This window comes from Dioscorea cayenensis, chromosome 16 (assembly GCF_009730915.1).
Source record: "Dioscorea cayenensis subsp. rotundata cultivar TDr96_F1 chromosome 16, TDr96_F1_v2_PseudoChromosome.rev07_lg8_w22 25.fasta, whole genome shotgun sequence".
NCBI classification, from domain to species: Eukaryota; Viridiplantae; Streptophyta; class Magnoliopsida; order Dioscoreales; family Dioscoreaceae; genus Dioscorea; species Dioscorea cayenensis.
Genome location: NC_052486.1, coordinates 4,525,498 through 4,547,740, shown reverse-complemented (window position 1 = coordinate 4,547,740; position 22,243 = coordinate 4,525,498). Strand labels below are relative to the sequence as shown.

The window sequence follows — 22,243 nt, the reverse complement described above, 5'->3', positions numbered from 1 at the left end:
AGCATAAATTTTTTTATTAGAAAAAAATTTACATCCCACTCCTATTTTTTGCTTCCAAATTTTACCAACGATTAAGTAATCTATTGATATTTGAGTCCCGTTAAAGCGATGAGATTTGAATATCAAATAAAAATACATTTTTGGGATTGTGAACAGTAATTATGTACAAATAATACTTGCACTCAAATGTGCTTGAACTCTACCTCACTTGCTTTATTAAAATTTGTGTACGCCTCTGTCTTTCTTAGTGGCCTAATAGCTCATCTAAAAAAAACAAAACAAAACAAAAAATAAAAAAAATTGTCAATGGTTTTGTATCATTTGATCTTATGCATTTCTATCATTAGCCTAGTTGAACTTTTATTAATTTTGATTACTTTATGCATATTCAAATGTAGTGATGGCGAGACGTGAGAATACCATAAAATATAGGAACTAGGCATATGTATCTGTAGCGTCCTAATTAACAGTAATTTTTTCAAAAACCAATTTTGCACTTATTTAATAATAATAATAATAATAATAATAAGAAAAAAAAATTGTTGACAGTTGACACTCCAACATCTTCGGCTTCTCTCAAGTGGAAGAAAAAAAAAAGAAAAGAAAAAACAAGGGTAATTTTTTTAAAAAAATTTAACCTATAATTACAGATAATATGTACTTTCCAGTAAAAATAAACAATAAAAGTTTGTTTTATACAAAACCAGGGAAGGGGGGTAATAACAAATTTCGCAAAAGTTGTACAAAAATTAAGAGATTTCCAGGGGTCTATACGAAAACCTCAGCCTTGATGATTGCCCTGGGCCCTAACTCCCAAGTCTAACAATGAGTTGTTAATTCCAAAAACTGAAAGGGGTGTTTCTGCAAAGTAACAGTCACTCCAACGGCTACTTTCCATCCTACCGTTACCCTGAATCTCCTTCAAATCCTCAAACACTTAAAACCCAACTTGAAAGTTGAAATTAAAACACAAGAGAAACATATCCCCATACCTTCTTCTCCTCTCTCCTTCCAATTCCATTCTCTCATCCCATCTTCATCTTCACCAGATCCATTAGAATTTCAGATCAACAATCAACAGCAGCAGCAGCAGCAGCAGCAGCAGCAAAAGCAAGCTCTGAGACTGCAATCAAAGGGAAACAAAATTGGAAGAAAGAGAAGATGGTGTACACATATACTCCAGCTTACTACTCTTCATTCCAAGACACCATAACATCGCTGTGCAAATCTATCCTGCCGTTCTCAATGAAGAACCGGAGGCTGCCCGCCGACCACAAGCTCGCAAAACGGCACGCGGAGAGCCTCAAATGGCAGCAGGAATCCTTCCACAGGATCCTCCAGCTCATTGGACTGCACAAAGAAGGGATGGTGTCTGAGACTGAGGTCTCTGCATTCAGAGTCCACCTTCTTGACACCCTCATCGCGTCACCTGCCGAACAGGAGCCTCCCAATGTCATCCGAGATAAGCTCCTCTTCTTGAAGGTAAATTCGAGAATTATACTGCATCATCTTCAATTGTTCTTCTGATCATCCTGAAAGAACTTTTATTTTGTGTTTGCAGGAACTATTGTATGCAAAATGCATCTCAGATGATGAGTATCACTCTTCAAAGAGGCCACTCCTGCAGAGGTTGGCAGTGCAAGGTGCTGATGTTGATTGCCGAGACATAGTTGTGGGGGCTCCGGTGAGTGCACCTGAAGAAGAGTGGTCGGTAATAAACCTCAAGGATGATGAGGAGTCTCCGATGGTGAAGACTACGAAGCAGAGGACACCATTCAAGTCACTGATGAGCAATGTACCATGGAAAGAAAAGGCGAAGGAGACCAGCAAGAACAACTCCATCCTCATGCCAGAGAGCACACCAGTCGCGGCAGCAAGGGCTGAGAAGGTAAAGAGGAAGCCGTTCCGGTCATTGTTTCAGAAGGATGGACAAGATGAGAATGGTGAAGAGAAAGGAGGGAGTGGTAAAACTGGAAAGAAGAAACATTGGGGTTTAGATGGGCTACGGAAATGGAGGAGAGGGAATGATGAGGATGAGGAAATGACAGATTGTTTGGAAACTGGGGAGAGGTCAGATGTAGCTCCGTCAATTTCAATGCATTGTGCGCTCACGGCCGCTCCCGCCGGAGAAGTGCCTGATACCAAGAAGATCAAGAACAAGTTGCATTCAGACGGCAATAATTCTGATTTCTTCATCGATAAGGTATGAACTAGTTTTTTTTTCCTTCTTGTTTTTGTGATCCTTTCCATATATTATAATTCACATGATCTTTGTCTAAGAATTCCGTGAAATCCTCGTGTTCCACATTGCCTTCTTATTGAGAGAAATCTAATTCAGCTCATCATCTTTTTTTCTTTCAATGTTAAGGTATTGGGACAAAACATAAAGAAGGAGCTATCTCGGATTCAAACAGAGCTTTGCACAACCAATCCTAACCTCAATTTCTCGTAAAGTGTTATTTATGTTACTTCTTCAACAACACAATGATACATCATGAATGGATTTACATACTGACTTCAATTCTCTCTTCTTTTTCCTTGGCAGGGATGATCAGATGGAAGCAATATCCACAAAGCTTCCAGTGGACAAGGCTGACCTCAATCACTTCTTTCCAAAGTATAACACCAATCGATCACCTGTCCAATGCTTATCTGTTCTAATCTAAAAACTTTCTATAATGGTGAATGATACAGGTCATGGTGTGAGAGATATGGAGACATTGTGCTCGATGTCGTGAAGAAGGAATTTAAGGATCATGTTGGAGAGATGGAGAACAAGAAGACTACAGCTGGGGAGAAGTATGGTGGTGGCGATACAGAAAAATGGGTGGCTTTCCCAGAGAATGATAACAATGAGAACTTGCATCCCAATCTGTTTGCCTCCCAGGATCATCAACCTCAATCTATAAAACCATGGGGCGGCACTACTAATAATTCCTTTTATGATGTCCAGAACCCTTTCTGGACATCAAAAGGACACTAAGCATCAACATGCCTGTTGGTTTTCAGAATTGAATTATTATTTCTACCCTGTTTGTGTATGGATTTGGACAGAGAAGTTGGAGGTCTGAATTGAAACTAAAATGTACTAGTTAAAGTAAAATAAATGGAAAGTATGAAATTGGTTTGCAAATCTAAAAAGGAAATTACCATGATACTTTGAATGCTTTTTTTTCTACCCTGTTTGTGTTTGTGCATGGATTAGGACAGAGCACTTGGGGGTCTGAATTGATACTAAAATGTAGTAGTTATCTGATTAAAGAAAAACAAATGGAAAGTACGAAGTTGGTTCGCAAATTGAAAAACGAAATTACCATCCTATTTCAGGTATTCTGATTCCTTCCAGCTTGTCCGCCGGGGCTTTTACTTCCTGAACAGGATGCTGCCGGTGCTTTGATGTCGCTTGAAGTTGAGCTAGGAACTTCAATCACTGGCTTCGGTGTCTCAATGCAAATCATTAGATCTTGAAGCTGCAATAGGAAAACATAATGTGATAATCAATCAGCATGTAAGAAAATGAGTACATAATAAAAAAGAAGAGATGGCTTTAGGTAAATTATTCTATGTTCATATCTTTGGAGAGATTATAAGCAATCTCAATCATGTATTCAGGAATAAAATTTAGGTGCAGTAACAAATCAGAAGAACAAAGATAGAATTTCGGAAACAAAATAATTGCGTGGATCATAGTAGGTTGGGTTGCTATATTTTTAAATTGATATATTTGTTTATTTTGATACTGAAATTACAGATAACAAAACCACGCACACCTATGTGGTATCATACCTGTGCCTCCAGACCCTGTATTCTTTTATCTCTTAGTTGCATTGCTGCTTGCTCCCTGAAAATATGTACACGCAATAAGTAAGCTCAACCCACAGTCCACACTTAATCCAAACATAGGGCAATAAGGAAGAGTAATCAATTGGAGCCATTGTATATGAGCTCATATGAGATGCATGATTTTCCTAACAGAGATATTTGTATCTCTGACCAAACTACAGAATTTGCATATAAACTGCATTTTGGGCAATATTTTAAGTAAAAAAAAATGCCTATATTTAGCATTGTTCTCTAGCATCTTTTACATTAAAATAAGCAGATATTTAACAAAAAATGGAATATTTCAGAGAAGTCAAACCATAACACATGAAAAATCCTTAATCAAATGACTTACCCACATACAAAGTTCCAAATTGAAATCAGACCAGTGGTAATTTCAAGATCTTTACTAGCTAGGTAGCAAGATTTTAACCTCCCAGTCTATAGTCCAAAAGAGCCTAGAGCAATACGATCATAAGAAAATATAAAGGGACTATCATAAATGCAAAAAGCAAAAATCCTGTTCTAAGGATTACCCTTTCAAGGAAACCTTAATAAATGGTTAAAATTGTCCAAGCCTTATTATGTTTGTAGCCAACAAATGAAGGAATTCTATGGAATGGCTCCATACCATTTGCCATACTAAGAACAAGATAAGAAGAAAATCTATGAAACAACATACACAATTAACCATATTTTTAGATGTCAGCTCTCTTTGGCTCAAGTTAAATACCATTAGAATAAAATCTTTCTTTTACATCTCAACACTTCCATAAACCCAGAGTAATTTAAAAGACTGGCCTTGGTCACATCATACTCCATTTTGGAACCAATAAGCAGACATTTCCCAAAAACTATCTAGGATCGAGGCTTCACAGCTAACCCTTTTTTGATGAAAGGCTCATAGTAAAAAATGTAGCATGTATTCTAGGACAACTGGCACATCAACCCAGTAACTCAACAACCCAAACCTGATAGAATACTCAATCAAAGGTGGTAACTAATTTATAAATACCACTTGCAGCACATTAATAATGTTATTCTAATAGCTAGACATGCTATTTTTTGAATCATGTTTTCCCACGCTGATAAATGGATTCCTAAGACAAGATGTCCCCAGGATTTAACCCAAACAAAAAAATACAGGGAACTCTTTAGCATGATAAAAAATTAAGTAGACAAGTTAATTGATTCGTTGGTCATTAACTAGTTAAATGTACATGAAGCTTATAAGTTACACAGAAATCAATGATAATGGATACGATTAAGATAAAGGAGAATACCTCTGTTCCAACTCCAAAATTTTTGATTTCCATATTTCTTGATTTTTCCGAAGATTTTCATTGATCTAAAAGAAAACGTGAGATGAGTTTAAGTTTCAATTGTAAATGTTGGTATGCAAAATTTCAATGACAAGACTTACATCATCAAGAAACATTTTCTCCTCATTAACCTTATCAAGCTTGAGTTGCATCTTTTGTAGCTTGTGACTGCAAGCTTTCTCTATGGCTTCAGCAATTTCCTTTTCATTCTCTTCTTTGGCTTCAAGAATAAGTGATTCATAATGCTGCATTACAACAGAAAATATAAGTTTTACTGTTCAAGAAATATGCAAAATCAACTTAGTGCACATTTATTTCTTAGCAAAACCTCAAGAAAGCTCCTTATACACAAAGATCACACCATAATCCGCAACTACAGAGGGAAACCCACTTGGAACATATACTGGCAATAATGATATAGTGGATAATTACAAATAATATTTCAATAGATAAAAGATGCAGATGATATTTCGTGTATATGTTTTGAAAGTCATCATTAACACGTAATCCCATCAAGTTGTTTAATTTTAGCTTCATGAAGTCCACACTGGATGAAAATTATTCTCTAGATTATAATTAACATAAACTAGATTCCATTTGACTCAGTTTTAATTTCTTGTCATTTTTTATTTTGCTAAATAAAAGAAAATTTATCTACAAACCATATAACCTTTCTACCTGGATCTGACAAGAAGAAATCATTTAATGGTTATAAAGCCAGATTTCTTCAAATTCAAATGCAATCAATAAAAGGCCGATGGGAGAGATTCTCATTTTCTATACCAGTCAGATCTTAAACCAAGATTGATGAGCAATTCCAAGCAGGTATATTTTATAAAAGGAAAGATTTCGACAAGTGATATGTGTTCGTGATGATCTTCACATGTTAACTCAAAAATAGAGGAATTCAAATATTCAAGGAGGTACATGCAGAGAAAACTCAAGTTAGAAATAAAAAAATGAGCATACCTTTTCCTCTTAAAAAAAAAAAAGAAAAGAAAAGCATACCTTTCGCTGATCCATAGTTTGGGAAGCAAGGAGTTCTTGGTATTCCTTGTGAATCTGTAAATAAAGAAATAAAAGGTGACGCCAAAAGTTTGTAGAAGTTACAAAAACTTAAGTCAACAGAAATAAATTGGTTACAGCATCAATTTTCTCATCAAATTCCATATCAGCAGTTTTACGATCTGCTGTGCCATCCGCAACACACCGAGCATTCAACTCAACAAGCTTCCCATCAGTTTTTGATTGAATTAGTCGGTGAACATAATTCTTTCCAGCATAATCCCAGACTTTTCTCGATTGTAACTCAAGTGAATAACAGTGCTGTGTTTCCATCCAGTGTTCTTCGGCATGTCCCCCATTGTTCCTGCAAAATCAACAGGAAGCAAATGAACATCCTCAAACTTCTCTAACATGCAGAAGCAATGCAAGAACTTCTTCTTAATAAATCAGGGTTCATTGGCTACGTAAAAAGAACAGATTAAAGTTCCAGAAGAGAAATATGAACACATGCATACCTTTGGCAGCCAACAAAGCCACAGATGACACACATCCTCAGATCCTCAAAAATTCTACAAACAGAACACACTAGCTTTTCGGGTTGTTGCTGGCAGTACCTACAAACCTGATCATGATGAACAAAGAAAGTAAATGTACTGATAATTTTGCTAAAAGTTTCTAAAGGAAATCCTGAAGAACTAAACATGCTTTCATAAGCAGCATAATAGAATACAACAATAAGGGAACAAGGCCTCCTTCTGGTATCATTTGTAAAGAAATTTCAAGCAGTGTTATTTGCATTTCTTTGCAGGATGGGCAAATTACTTAGAGGCTAACAGGCAAAACAAGCAAAGTTCATGCAAACAAGTGAAAAGGACGTTCATTCAGCCATAGTGAATATTGGAGCACAGTGCCCAAAACGGTTAAATTTGACATTAATTCTACCGGGTAAAAAAATAGTAGGGTCAGTACTTATTGCTTGATAAACATGAGAATCATCAAGGGATTGTCTAAAGTCAGGAGCTTTAAGCCGCTTAAACCTACATCCGTATAGACAGAAGAAGGGATATTCAACAAAAATAAGACCAACTGTTGAATCTAAGAGTGGTCATGGTTAGTGATCAGAGGGAAAAAATGGAAAAAAGAAATACCAGTTACTCTCCTGATGATAAGGAACATATACGGGCAAGGGCATCATTTTGTAATGCATAAAGCCTATATCTAACTTCTTTAACAAACAAACCATGGGTGAAAGGAAGAGAACCAAGAAAATTGCAAACCCATCTACAAGGACATGTCAAAAGATGACAAGCAGAACATAAAAGAAAAATCCAGCAGAAGCAGTTGTCTAAAAAATAATAACCCCATATAGAATATCAACATTGGAAGGGCCAGTAGTTGGTGCTCAATGCTAGAAAAAAGAGAATGTTTATTACCAAGATTAAATGAAAGGAGACATGCATTCTTGATACAACCCAAATAATCCTATCTATACTTAGCAAGGCAAAAGTATAGAGAAACACCACATAACCAAGTTTTCAGGTTACATGTAATACAAGTGATGATAAAAAAATTATGTAATTATGCAATTGCCAATAACAAAAGTAAGGACACTAAAGCAAGGGCAACTCAATAGGTCAACTCCCCAAGCCAGAAAATAGAATAAGAACTAGTAAAGAGAGAGATTATTTTTACAAATACAAAAAAACCAACAATAAAACCAATTAATATACAGATAAAAAGAAGATTGTTAAGTAACCTGAGAATATAAGGTTAATCCTATTCTTTTACTCCACCAGTTGATTCTAACATCATAGTGTTAACCAGCTTAAAAGTTAAAACCATTAATGCTGAAGAATTTTATAGAACAATATATGTAAAAAAAAGGCAAGGACAAGCACAAAGAGAAGAACAATACCATTTCTTTTTATGCTGCCAATATAAATGACAACGTTGAGATTACTCACCGGACAAGAAGAATCTGTCCATTTTGATATACAAGAACAGTGGAAAGAATGATTGCAGATTGTTGTGAGAATCCCACTTGTATCTTGGTCAAATCTCTCTACAAAAGAAAATTTTGCTTAAGTGTCTGTAACTAAAACTGCACTGGCTAAGGTGTGCTCAAGACTTGAAAGTGATAAAACAAAATGATTTAGACTCAGGATTAAAAATCTATTTAACAATCATCGTCACTGTAGGTACTCAACAATGAACAAATCAGTAATACAAAATAGAATGAATTTTCTTTTTAAAATAAACTAAGCAGTTAATGTATACACATCTACTAACTTAGCCAGTCCAAACATGACACATCTTTCAATACATTTTCTTGACTTCTATTATCAATCTATGGACAAGGATCAAGGCAGTTAATTAAAACCTACTAGTCACTTTATAAAGAAATTCACTCCGACTCATGCAGTGTTTAGAACCTTTGCTCCCTTAAATTCGCAATTATACAAAAATTTAACAAATATGGAATGCAAATCCAAGCAAGAAATATGGACATTGTTTGGAACTCAATACAAAGTAACTTACCAAGACAGACTGGACAGGTGGGTTGCTCTGCTGAGCTCGAAACAGAGCTCTGTGCATGTTCTATCGATCCTGTATACTGCACATCTACAGTGAAACGGATGTGACAAATATCATCCTGCCCACAAACAATATAAGAAAATTCAAGAGTAAAACAAGAAGACCTTCCATTTCCTTTAGTAAAGTGATTGTAAGTAGCATACATCTAGTGAAGAGAATGGCTTCCCATTGAAATGACAATAAAATTCATCAGTTAACCTCTGATCGTCAAACCATATAAGCACACAATAATGATCCTCAAATCCATCATTCCTACATTCCATCAAGAACAAGCACTAATTAAAAACAATCCATCAAAATGGGGGAAAAAAAAAGATCCCAAGATTTGATTTTTCACCTGACCACCCGCATCTCGAGCATGTGCATAATAAACGATCCGCAGAACTGGCAGAAGTCAGCGTAGGTCATGTGATTCGGCACAGCAAGAACGCACACCACAGGCTTCCTATCAACCTGAAACCACAATTACCATTTTCCATTGAAACAAATCGAACAAAAAGAACAAGAAAGAAACCCTAATTCCCAAATAACAAGCATACCGGTAGAGTAGAAGGCGATGAGGCGTCCTCATGGTAGAGATGCATGATTCCTCGAGTTTCCTCGATTGTAGGGTTCCCGGAAGAGAAAGGAAAGGCTTGCGTGAGGCCCGCAGCAGAAGGCGATGTCGGATCATCAGGGATCGGAGCAGGGGGCGCGATGAATGGATCGTCCGATGCCGCAGAGGAGGCCGCACCGCCGTCGGCGCTGGTCGACATGGCGGCAAGAAGCACTGGAGAAGAGATAGAGAGAGAGAGAGAGCGAGGGTTTTGGGGGCAGCGTTGGATTCTCCGGCAAAGTCTCTCTGATTCACGATCGGAGAACTCTTGAGGTGCGGACAAAAAGATGGTTTTTATAGTGGGAGAGGTTTCATGGCGGTGGTGTTGAGGTTTTTTTTACTTTTTACCCCCTCTTTTAGTAAAAATGTTTGGAGTTGCATTTTAGGACAAAAGTTTTTCAAATTACATTTTACCGACAAGTAAAATATCTTATTTAGTCTCTCCAATATAGTTAATGTGCCCTTCTAGGTTTGGAGATGCCTTTCAACTTACATGGGACTCTTCGTAGCCTATGATATAGTAGTACTATAGATAGTGGCGAATCTTTGTACTCCACAAGTGTCTTATCATTGTATTGTTGTAAAACCTTGGACTTGAGTGATTTTAGCCCATGGTTTTTGTGAATGGTTTTGAGTCCATTAGAGTCTATATAAGGCTGTAAAGTGGACACACCCCACCCCTTTGATGAATAATTTGAAATATCAATCCTAAATTTTGTGTTATATCCCTCTCTTGTTCTTGCATACATCTTTCTGTACAAGCTTCTGACCATAACCTTTACTTCACTTTAAGTAGTGTTTGTTTGGAAGAATTTGGAGTATATGTAACTTGAGTTACTTGTTTTTAAGAAATCCAATGTTTGTTTTACAGAATTCTAAAAACCCATGTAACTCAGATTACATCTAACGAGGGATTTAGTTTTACGCCCAAATTGGGCGTAAGTCAAAATCCCTGGAGTTGAAAATCCCAAGGTGATGTCTATATATGTGTCTATATTGTTAGTGCAGCTGCACTATTATTGGCATGATTTGACACCAAGTCAAGATGGCGTGGCAACCTTTGTGACGTGGCATAATTGATGATATGACCAAGCAATGTGACATAGCAAGGAGTCTTGGCTTGGAGGCAAATATCTTGAAGATCTTGGAAAGTGTTACAACTTGAAGGCAAGATCATATCAAGACCATATTTAGAGAGATTTGATTAGAGATTAAATATGGATGGAGCTTAATTGAAGAAATATCTATCAATGGTATGATTGAAGACTATTGAAAGTATGATTTGAAGAACTTTAACAGGTATAATTGAAGACATGCCTCTTGTTGGCATGATTGAGATAATTGATTGAAGATCTATTCTTGGGAAAATTTGAAGGCTAAACTTTGATGAATTGAAGATCAAGTTTGGTAAGTTTTATGAAGATGCACAAGGACGTGCGCCCATTGCGAGGGGACTGCGTGGCGAGGAACCGAGGAGGTAGGCTAGTTGCTGGTAGTCATGATCAGGAGATCAGGCAGCACCGACTCGGACTAAGCATGATTGGGAGGTTGATGGGTCTTGAGGTCGTTCACAACGTAACCAGAACTCAGTCAAGTCAGCAGTCAGGGTCATGTTGCAATTCATGTTACAATAGGAATTACAACAGCTAATTTTGGAAGGTTTTTATATTAGTAGCCGCGGATATTGTGAAAGATGTATGTACTATATTTGGAATATTGAGGCGTCTATATAATGTGTGTCTTTTATGGAGGAGAGTGTGTGAGTACTAAACAATTTAGAAAAGGTAGTGATCTTTATTGTTGGGAGAGTGAGTCACGAGTGTTTGTACTCATCTATTTTCACCTCTTTTAGTGGATTGTTTATCTCCGGGCTTGGCCTCCCAGACGTAAGCGAGTGGACGTCGAACTGAGTTACCAATCTTATGTGTTTCCTTCTTGTTTGGTTTGTGTGAGCATTCTATGAATGTTTGAGTGTCCTCTAAACCACAAACCACATCGGCGGAACTAATATATATATATATATATGGGAATTCATCTCCTGGGGACGTCCCTAGAATTCATTTCTAGAGATGTCTCCAAATCAGCCGTTAGATAGCCATCTAACGGCTGATCTATAATTTGGAAAAGTTAGGTTCAAGAGAAAAAGTTGGCCTTCCTTTCTACTGGTTTTCTCCTTCCTCTCCTTCCCATCCCTCTCCGACCTTCTCCATGAACATGACCACTGTGTCCCAGATCTCAGCCATCACTGTCTCTTGACACCGCCGTTGATGTCGCTGTCGAATCTCCTTCCTCCACCGAATCCGATCTCACCGACCAACTCCAGCGCCTGCTCCCACATCTTGTATAATTATATAAGTTTGGATTAAGTTCATAATGCTCTTCCAGGTTGTGCATAAGGAGCCATATGAGAAGCATCTCTCACAGTAGTAAATGTCAATATATTACCATATTCAGTCACCCAACCACCAACCTTAAAAAAAACACATTTTATTCAACACATTAATCATTTATTCAATTCTAAGTCAATCTGCAGATATAGCATTTATATATATACACACATACCTAGCCTTTGTAAAACCAAACACTATAAGGAACTGTGATTCCAAACTTCAGTTCATGTGCTAGTGCTTAGTGATTCCAAACTTCAGTTAAACAAAAACATTTCTGAGTCATTGCATGAACTTTCCAGTCACACAAATAAAAACAACAGCAAAAAACCAAATAACCATCTAAAATCAGAGAGTTATATGCTAAAAATCATGCCGATTCTATACACAATAATTAGATACAACATGGTGAATTAATGAACCTACATCCTTCAAAATAAGCAACATTCCAGTCATTTGTTCTAACAAACTTGCCACTGAGGCATTTCCACAAACACTACACCTGCCAAGACATACTACTCAATGATAACGACTTCTCTAACAACTTAGAATTCATAAATTACAACTCATTCTGATATTACTACTAATTATCATCTAAATAACTAATTAGCAACCCTCATCCCTTTGTGATCTCCCTCGGTGACAGCATCTACAATAGAGATCACTTGCCCTTTTGCAGGCGTTGGAGTTGGTCGGTGAGATCGGATCCGGTGGAGGAAGGAGATCCGGCAGCGACATCAGCGACGGCGTCAAGGGACAGTGATGGCGGAGATCTGGGACGCAGTGGTCATGTTCATGGAGAAGGCGTCGGAAAGGGAATGGAGGAGGAGAGGAAAGAGAAAACCGGTAGAAAGGAAGGCCACTTTTTTTCCTAAACCCAACTTTTCTAAATTATAGATCAGCCGTTAGATGGCCATCTAACGGCTGATCTGGGGACATCCCTAGAAATGAATTCTAGGGATGTCCCCAGGAGATGAATTCCCATATATTAATGTATATACACATATACATATGCATATACATATAAAAAAATATGTACATATACACATATGCATATGCATATATACACACACATACATATACTTATACACATATATATACATATACATACATATTTATATTTTATATAAACATACATAGGTATGTTTACATATATATACATACATATATACACTTCTACATATATACGTGTATACATATATACATATGCATATGCACACATGTATACACATACCTATACATAGTATGTTTACATATATATATATATATATACTCATATACATACATATATGTGCATATATTCATATATACACACACACATATATATATATATACTTATATAGATATATATACTGATATACATGTACATAGATGTGCATATATACACACATATACATATACATATATATATTGATATACATGTACATAGATGTGCATATATATACACATATACATACACTTATACATATGTGTTTTTCAATTTCAGTTTTACAAATCCTTCTAAACAAACAAACAAATCTTATAATACAGTAATTCCAATTATACCCAACCAAACACAAGATTTGACTGCACTGTATTTTGAAAACTAAGTAATTTCAGTTACATCGTAACTGGAAATCCACTGCATTTAGAATTACATCCAACCAAACACCACCTTAAGACTTTATATCATTTACCAAACCACGGAGCGCCCCAAGTAAGTAGAAAGACATCTTCAGATCCAAACCTCCCAAATGTTAAAAATGAGAGACCTCCTTCGGACAAATTATATTAGAGGGACCAAAGGGCAAATTAACTATATTAGAATTTAGAGGGATGAAATAAGGTATTCTACCATATTTTTATTTCTATTTTTTTTACTTATTTTCTGCTAATAAATTAAAAAAAGAAAAGTTGGGTTTTTATTTTTTTATTTTTATTTACTTTCATATCTTCACAGAAATAGTCAGTGTTATTATAATCATGTAAAAAAAATTATATTTGGTAATATTTTTTTATTAAAAAAAATCAAAATATCCTTCACTATTTTCTCTTGTGGCCCTGTGGGTAAATTTTTTTAATTAAATTTTTAAGTTGACTAATAAAGATAGCATAAATGTAAGTGTTTTTTATAAGCAAATATGATCTATACTAGTCAGGGTATTTTAGCAATGATCTAGTTTATGTGGATATACAAACAAAGTGAATAAAACATACCAAATGATTTTGAGTTCAAATAATTATATATGTAAAAGGAAAAAACAACTCGTTGGTGGATCAAAAATAAAATAAATAAATAAAATACATTATTAAAATAGATAAATTTAATTATTAGTAAATTCAAACACAATCTATTTCTTTTTAAGTCTTTGACCCATTAACTTCTTAGAAAGCAGAAGCTATAAACTAATTTAAACTTGAAAGCACATGCTTAAGTGACTCGAACTTCTACCATTTAGATCAATTTTTTTTACTAATCTGTTTTAAAAAGTATAAAGATTCAAATGTATCAAAGAGTTAGAATGCTTCATATCTAAAACATTTATAACAGTTTGGATGCAACAACTACTTCAGAACAAGTGAACAATCAAATTCAAGAAACTCAACCAAAAAAAAAAACAAAAAAACAAAACAAAAGTTCTTGTTTCTCATTTCTAAGCAATTTATCTTAGATTTCTATATAGTAGTAAAAGCTTCTTTCCAACCTCCACTTGTTGATCCAATGGGAATAGCTTTCAACATACTAAAATAGTTGGTTTTTACCGATGGCCTCCACAAAAAATTAATACACAAGACAATAGGTTCGCCGATTTGAATATGCATTTGAGATGCCATATTCAAACACATTACTATATAATAGTATGCAATGCACAATAGAATAATATATAAAATATTATAATAGTACTGTTCATTCAATGTTTACAAGTCCTCTTTGAAAGGATGTTGTTTCTCTCTCTTTTATGGTTGCATGGCAGGAGAGATTTATTAACTCCGTATAAGTCTTAAAATATCTTCTCAGCATGGACATGGTAAGACTGTATCACCCTATGTGACATCTGACAGAATTAATTAATTTCTAGAAAGTTGTTAAGCCACTGTAACTAGTGCACTATCATATCTACTTATACTTTGTAGCACAAAAAAAAATATATATATATTGTTTTAGTAAATGAATGAAGCACACCAATATTGGCCAATGACGGTAGTCTTAAAAGAAACTATGACAAATAGAAATTGGCACTTCCATTGTCTTAAAGAAATAGAGAAAACTGTTATTTGCTTTTGATATTTCTTCACATAAGGAAGATGGTTTCTGGGCATAATTGTGCTCCTGTTCATTTTTGCACTGTGTCACATGCTTGCTAAGATGTGACCACTTTTAATTAATATAAGTACCTAAAAAACTGAGAAAGAAAAATATAGAACACTGGTTTTATCAATTCATCACACAGAAGGCATGAAAGCGAATTCAGTCATCCATTTGACTCCAGTTAATAACTTGTTGTCAACTATAAAATAAACCAAAAGAACAATATTTAAATTAAGAATTATGTGCTAAAAAAATAACAACAAAGTGCACAAAGCAGACATCTAGTAAACTTAAGAGTGCATTTGATTCGTGAAATGGGAATGGAGCAATGAGTTTAGAAATAGTTAAATTAACGATAATGATAATGAAAATTATATTTGGTTGGAGGGATAAATTATTGGGAATAGAAAAAGTGAAGAAAGAAAATATGATAAAATTACCTTTATATCCCTTTGTAGTTAAAAATTGATATCTATATAAAAAATGGTGACTTATGTATAATGATTTTACAATAACTACATTTTTATTTATCAATTATTTTAAATAGAATTATTATTTTTAATTAATATAATTAAATATTTAAAATAAATATCTTAATTTAATAATTCACTATTTAATTAACATGTATCAAGTGAATAATTTTTTTATTTGTAAAATATTTGAATATTATTTTTATTTTAATTTCTATAATTAAATTATTAAACATTTTACCTTAATATTTCTTTTATTTAATTGTTATTAATTAACTATGTAACTTATATAATATATAATATATTTTTTAAATATGTTTTATTATACAATATTTATATAATATGAAGGAGATGAAAAATATAAAAAAAATTAAAATAGTAAAAACTATAAAATAAAAAAGGGCAAAATAGACATTTTGCATGAAGGTAATGGATAGTAACCTCATTTATGGGGGTAATGGCCATTACCCTACATGGGGGTAGGCCATTACCCTTGCAAGGGTAATAGGTACCTGTAGTGGGGCTTTGCGACGCACACCCTTGGAGCGGGTGTGACCGGGTCGCTTGGCCAACAGGATGATCGTAGGTCGATCATCGATAGCACATGATGTACGGTCGATCACCACACTCGGTCATTAGCGGGTATGACATCCCGTGCAACCTACCTAAGGCATGATCGGGGCGCGCCGGCAGGGCCGCGCGCAATGACCGAGCGGGACGTGGTGGCATCGGCAGGTGCTAGGCCGTGGAGGCCAAAAATATTCTAAGGCATGGGCCTTGAATATATATCCGTGACTTGGTGGTCATGGGGCCATTACCGAGAGACATGACGCGGGTCGCCATCGGTAACATCGGCAGGTCGCTATCGAGTCACTATCGGTATGGCGTGGGTTGTTACCAAGGGACATGTCGCGGGTCGCCATCGGTAATGCGGGCTGACGCAGGTGGCATGGGACTCGGCGGTCGCTATCAGCATGAGGTGTGCGCTTGCATCGGCGTGACGCGCGTGCGCACAGGGCGCGACATGGCGCGGGACAGGCCGGCAGGGCATGGCCTGTGGCACTGCGCAGGGCGCAGGGCCAGGTGAGCACAGGATCTTCGGTATGGCATGACTGATCCAGATGATGCGAGCTGTACGGTCAGCCATGAGGTCATCGGGCTGACATCGGCGGCATGGCCAAGGGCATGGCCGGCCACTCCCAAGATAGGTTGCTCTTGGGCCTTTGCTTATAAATAGGGGCAAAGGGGGCTGTTGTAAGCCAAGTGAGTTTGAGAAGACCTTAGGTGAAGGTTGTAACCTCTTCCACTTCAAGAGAGTTATTTTTCTCTCTTTACACTTGGTGTCTCTTGCATCTTTGCTTGTCTCTTAACCAGATTCTAGGGCCGTTGCGAGGGGAAGGTTGGGTTGGTGCGACTGAGTGTAGCCAATAGGCGCATAGCGCCGAGCCAGGCGGGTAAGCGCTGTGACAGTACCCATGATGGATACTCGAATATTGGTATTCATCACTATATGTAATGTTCCCCCATTGAGGGGAACCATTACACACACAAAGTGTATTACAGAGGAATGCCTTTATAGCTAAGGCCCTGTTTGGATGCATAGTAAATTTTTCTGTAGGAATTTTATTTCATAGGATTCAGAAATGATTCTTATGGAATTTACTACATGAAAAATTCCTATGAAATCAGTGTTTGGATGTGCACCAAAAAATTTCCATAGAAATTTTTAATTTTGAAAATGAAACTAGCCGTTAAAGTTTTTAAAAAAAACTAGCTGTGCTCATTTTCTACTCCAATCATTTCCAAACTTTGCAAGGAAGTAAATATACATGTTAACTATATCAGGATTAACAGCAAAAACGGATCAAACTTGAATACATGACCTCACCTCATTAACGTCAACTAAACCCCTTGTGTATATATATGTATCCTACAATAGTTTCAAAGTCTTCATCACAACAAAACAGATGTATTATCTCATGCAATATAATACTTCCATTGATCGAAGTAAATGAACCAGAAAATTTTAGCGGTAAGACGACAGAACAATATTATGAGCCCATTCGCACTACTAGAAAGTAGGGCTATTGCAACCGATTTTTACCAACCAGTTATTTCCATAGCTAATCGCAATAAGTTTGCGACAGTTTTGCGACGGTTATAACATTTAAACTAATTAAGTATATTCATAGCATAAAAGTAACCACTTAGCGACCAAATTTTAGTTGTTGTTTATGCACCAACTCTGCGACCACATCTCCATTGCAATTTTGGTTGCAATTTTTGTCACTGACAAAAGTCTAATGTGATTTTTGTCTCTAATTTTGGTGTGAATGAGCATGAATTATGTGACATTTCAGTGACCCCACGTTGGTCGCTATTTCAATCTTAAATAAGTGGCCAAAATAAGTCAGTCACTAAAGTAGTAAAAATTTTAATAAATTACAACCAATTTACGACCAAAAGTTGCAAGTGCCAACTTTGCGACAACACTACGGTCACTATTTTGGTCACAAATAGGCGACCAAAATTCTATGGTTGCTAAAATAGAGAATGCTTAATAAATTGCAACCAATTTATGATAAAAATTTGCCACTATCATAGTTTGGTTGCCATTGTAGTTGCTAAATTTTGGAGGGAATAGTTAGAGATTAAATGCCAACTTTGCAACGACATTTCGGTCACTATTTCAGTCACAACTCTGCAACCGAAATTGGATAGTTGCTAATATAGCAAATGTTTAAAAAATAAATTGCAATTGATTTATGACCAATATTTGTGACTATTATAATTCAGTTGCAGTTGTTGCTAAATTTTGGAGGGAATTGTGAGAGATTAAGCGCCAACTTAGCAACCACATTACGATCATTATTTCGGTCACAACTCTACGACCAAAATTGGGCGGTTGCTAATTGGTGACTAAAGTTAGTTGGTCACTAGAGTATTGAATCGGCTAACAATAGTCAATAACAATGTTAAATTTTTCGGTTGCCATTTAACCTAAGCTAAGTGTGTGAACAACAATGTCCAAATTAATTTTTTTTTGTTTTTTTATACAATAGATCAATGTAATTTATTAGTAATTTATTAGTGTTAAGATTCACCCCATCTAAATATGAAAAGTCAATACACATGTGTCATCGCACCAATAATTATTTTTATAGAATATGTTGTTGGTATGATATCTGTTACTCTTGTTTCTATATTGTATAAAATAAAATAAATTTTTATGCCAATTTCACATAGAATAATAGTATGAAGTCAAATTCGCTTGTGTGCTCTGGAATATATTTAATATATATATATATTATAATTTAATAATAATTGAACAATAATAACTATGTAATGTTATTTATGTATCTTTTATATTTTGAGTTTAACAGTAACTCTTTAGTAACTTTAATTTTATTATCTCCTTTACTTTAAGATGGCTAATGATCTTAATTAATCAATATTTATCTACAATAACATTTTATCTTTTACTAATTTATTAATTAATATTTTAACTAAAATATTTGGGTTGGATTTATGTTATTGGAACAATTTTAAACTTTTGATGTGATTGAGGGCTATCAAGAAAAGATAATAATTTAATACAATAATTGTTGTAAATTTCACAACAATAACAATTAAAAGATCAATTTTGTTTGGTTTAAATATTTTAATAATTTTTAAAAATTAATTATGAATTTATTTTAACATGAAATTTAATAGAAAACTTTAGTTATTAAAATTGTTTAATTTACTATTAATATATGTATAACTTATCTAAATATTACTTTTTATAACAATATATAATAAATGATATAATTATAAAATAAATAGAATTTTATCCACAACTGCATTTATATTTAAATTATTTAGTATATTTGAATTTGAATTTTATATTGACTTAAATATATCTTCTAAAAACCATCTTACAAACCTTAAAAAATTAATTTTTGATTTAGATTTCCCTCTAAGCCTTAAATATATCTCCAAGCCTTAAATATATCTTAAGGTTTGGACGGAAATTTTAAATATCTTCTAAAAGTTATATATATATATATATAAAAAGCATCCTTAAAAACTAAAAAGTTAACCTTGTTTTCCCTCCAATTTTCTCTCCCCTCTCTCTCTCCGGCTTGCTTTTTCTTTTTTTTCTTTATCTCTCAGCCTGCGAGCCTTTCTCTCTTTCTTATCATTTTCTTTTTCTTTCTCTCGGGTGGCGTGCTTTTCTCTTCCTTTTTTCTTTTTATTTTTTTATCTTTTTTTCTTATATTCACTTGGAGTTTTGACTATACATTGAGATACGGACTTTTTTTTTAATCCACTTGGAGCTTTGGAGTAGACATCAAGACACCACCGGCAAGAGTTTTTAGATAGGTACCATACTTGATACTTCTTATTATCCTTAATTTGAATCCATAATTTTGATATTTAGGTTTTCCCCATCAATCCTCTCTCCCCTCTCTCTTTGCATCTTTTTTGGAATTAGGACTTCATTCAAACCCTAGCTTCACAACTTTTGCCTAATGTATTTATTTATTTATTTATTTATTTTCCCTTACTTTATAATTCTACCAATGATTTGGTTTCTTTTTATTTTATTTTTATTTCAAGAATTTTGTGAAAGATTACATAATAGAACAAGTAATATCTCATTTGAAATTTGTAGAATAACTCTCATGTTGGAATATGACCTTATTTTTATTAGCGCATAATAAAAGGGGATTTGCATAGTGTCCAAAAGTTTACTAGAAAGCATGTATGTTAAATATCAATAGAGTTGATTTGATGGTTATGTTAATCAAATATATGTACACATTCAACATATTAAAGCAATTTGATAACTATTTGATGATAATTATGTTGTATAAAAAAAATATGATAATTAATTAACAAATAAAGAAATGTGCATGAGAAGAATTTAATTAATTAACACATAATCATCATCTCATGATCTCATCTATCTATAGTCTATAATAATATATAATAATCTATAATCCATTCATTTTTGGTCATGCCCACATCTACTATTGTTCTTTGACATAATAGAAACAAAGATAAGATGGGACAGAAATATAATGCTTAATTATTAAGTGATCAAGCACATCCGAATATTTTAAGAAGAAGACAAGAAAAAATGATATTTGCATAACATGGGAGTCTCATCACTTTTTTTATAATTTTTTTTAATGTTGGTTTAGCACTATCATAACAAATGTTAATTTAATTTAGTGTTGATCTAGCCCCATAAAGTAGAATAGTACGGAGTTGTTGGTAAATTGTGGAATAGATATATATATTGGATGCTTTGATAATAAAGTGGCATTTCTTTTAAAATTTATAAAAAATTATATCTTTGTTGTGATCGATAATTTATGGGGTACGGAGAAATGGCAACAAAAATAAAAAAAAAAGCATCTGATAATAGAAAATCAGGAAGAGAAGGGTTATTAGCAAATCATTGTGGGGGGATCAAGAGGATTTGAATATACAAAGGCAACACTAGTAAGTTTTCTTTTTTTCTTTTACTTTTATATATTTGAGGTTACTACACTAATATAGGTTTTTGTGAATAAACATCATTTGCTTTAATTTTTTGTAGGAAAAGGAATACATACAATCGTGAAGTTACATATGCTGAGGTGTATAATCGAACCCATCGAAGAGACAAGGGGAACGGTCCTTTTGTTGATAATAAATCAAGATTTATTTATGTAGGTTCCCATCTTTTAGCTCTTAATAGTTCTATCTTTTGCTTCATTTCATAATGTTTAAATCTAAATACAGGAAAATTTTGAGGAGATTGCCAAACAAAAGTACGGTGAGGACTACATGAATAATGAAGAAAATAGTTTTGAACTTGTGTGGTCAGAAGCATGCGGTGGACCAATCAAAGGACGACTATATGGTGTTGGGGATGTCTCATTGCTAAACTTTCATAGATTACCCTCTCAATCTATGAATGAAGAGCAAGCCCAACAAGAACATGAATTACAAGAGAAGATAGAAAAGCAATAGGAGAAGATAGAAGAACAACAGAGTAGTGATGCACTATTTGTTTTTTTATTTGTTGGATATTTAAAAGTTTAGATTATTGGATGTTTAACATGCTTAGCATTTTTAATAACTATTATTGATTATTTTAGAAGATTGCTACAGGTGTAATGAATATTTTCCCTAAAGTAGCATTTTAATATAATTGTTATTTTTCAGTTTTGATGTTAGCAATTGCATTTAATTGTAAAGTTGCAACTAGTGTTAGCAAATTAATTTGCAACCGTTTAGTTGAATGATAATTAGCAACTGAAAATCAATTACCAAACAGTAACCAATTCTACAACAAGAAGTTACGGCATTAGCAACTAATATTAGCAACTAAATTAGAAATTGTATTAACAACTAAAAGTTAGCCACTAAAAAAAACAGTTATAAAATAGCTACCGATTTAACAGCAAGAAACAGTTATAAATATAGCAACCAAATAGCTACTGAAATGAAGTTGGTAAAATACATCGTACTAGAGACTGATATGCTAGCGACGGATTGGCGACAAAAAAATAGTAACTAAAATAAGTTGCACCATGTATTAATTAGCTACTAATTTATAATTTCTGCGACAGACAATGATGGTCGCAACTCTTTGCAACCGAATATGCAATCAGTTGCTAACATATTTGCTCCCATGGTTTTAGCCACCAATGATGGTGACCATCAATTTGGTGGCTAAATTAATTTAGCCATTGAATTTAATACATTAGCTACTGAAAATG

General features: G+C 34.4%; 2 protein-coding genes and 1 long non-coding RNA gene across 4 annotated transcripts; 2 read left to right on the top strand and 1 right to left on the bottom strand.

Moving 5' to 3' along the window:
- The first annotated feature begins 965 nt into the window (after window positions 1-965).
- On the top strand, window positions 966-3,326 carry LOC120279041. The gene is made up of 5 exons (XM_039285881.1): window positions 966-1,482; window positions 1,562-2,203; window positions 2,369-2,448; window positions 2,546-2,617; window positions 2,695-3,326. The coding sequence occupies exons 1-5, from the start codon at window positions 1,162-1,164 to the stop codon at window positions 2,981-2,983; spliced, it is 1,404 nt and encodes a 467-aa protein (XP_039141815.1). The 5' UTR covers window positions 966-1,161; the 3' UTR covers window positions 2,984-3,326.
- On the bottom strand, window positions 1,999-9,599 carry LOC120279040 (BRAP2 RING ZnF UBP domain-containing protein 2). 2 transcript variants are annotated; one of them, XM_039285879.1, is made up of 13 exons: window positions 9,284-9,599; window positions 9,082-9,197; window positions 8,888-8,996; window positions 8,688-8,802; window positions 8,114-8,211; window positions 6,665-6,771; window positions 6,288-6,513; window positions 6,153-6,206; window positions 5,246-5,389; window positions 5,106-5,170; window positions 3,787-3,841; window positions 3,315-3,470; window positions 1,999-2,135 (listed from the first exon to the last, which is right to left on the bottom strand). In XM_039285879.1, exons 1-12 carry the CDS (start codon window positions 9,497-9,499, stop codon window positions 3,324-3,326), a joined length of 1,452 nt encoding a protein of 483 aa, XP_039141813.1. In that variant the 5' UTR covers window positions 9,500-9,599; the 3' UTR covers window positions 1,999-2,135; window positions 3,315-3,323. The 2 variants fall into 2 exon arrangements, with proteins under 2 accessions (XP_039141813.1, XP_039141814.1); XM_039285880.1 differs by having other exon boundaries at window positions 2,020-2,126.
- An 11,301-nt stretch (window positions 9,600-20,900) lies between these two features.
- LOC120278861 lies at window positions 20,901-21,482 on the top strand. Its single transcript, XR_005541781.1, has 3 exons — window positions 20,901-20,978; window positions 21,076-21,187; window positions 21,261-21,482. It is a non-coding gene; the product is annotated as an uncharacterized LOC120278861 (long non-coding RNA).
- Window positions 21,483-22,243: the final 761 nt, after the last annotated feature.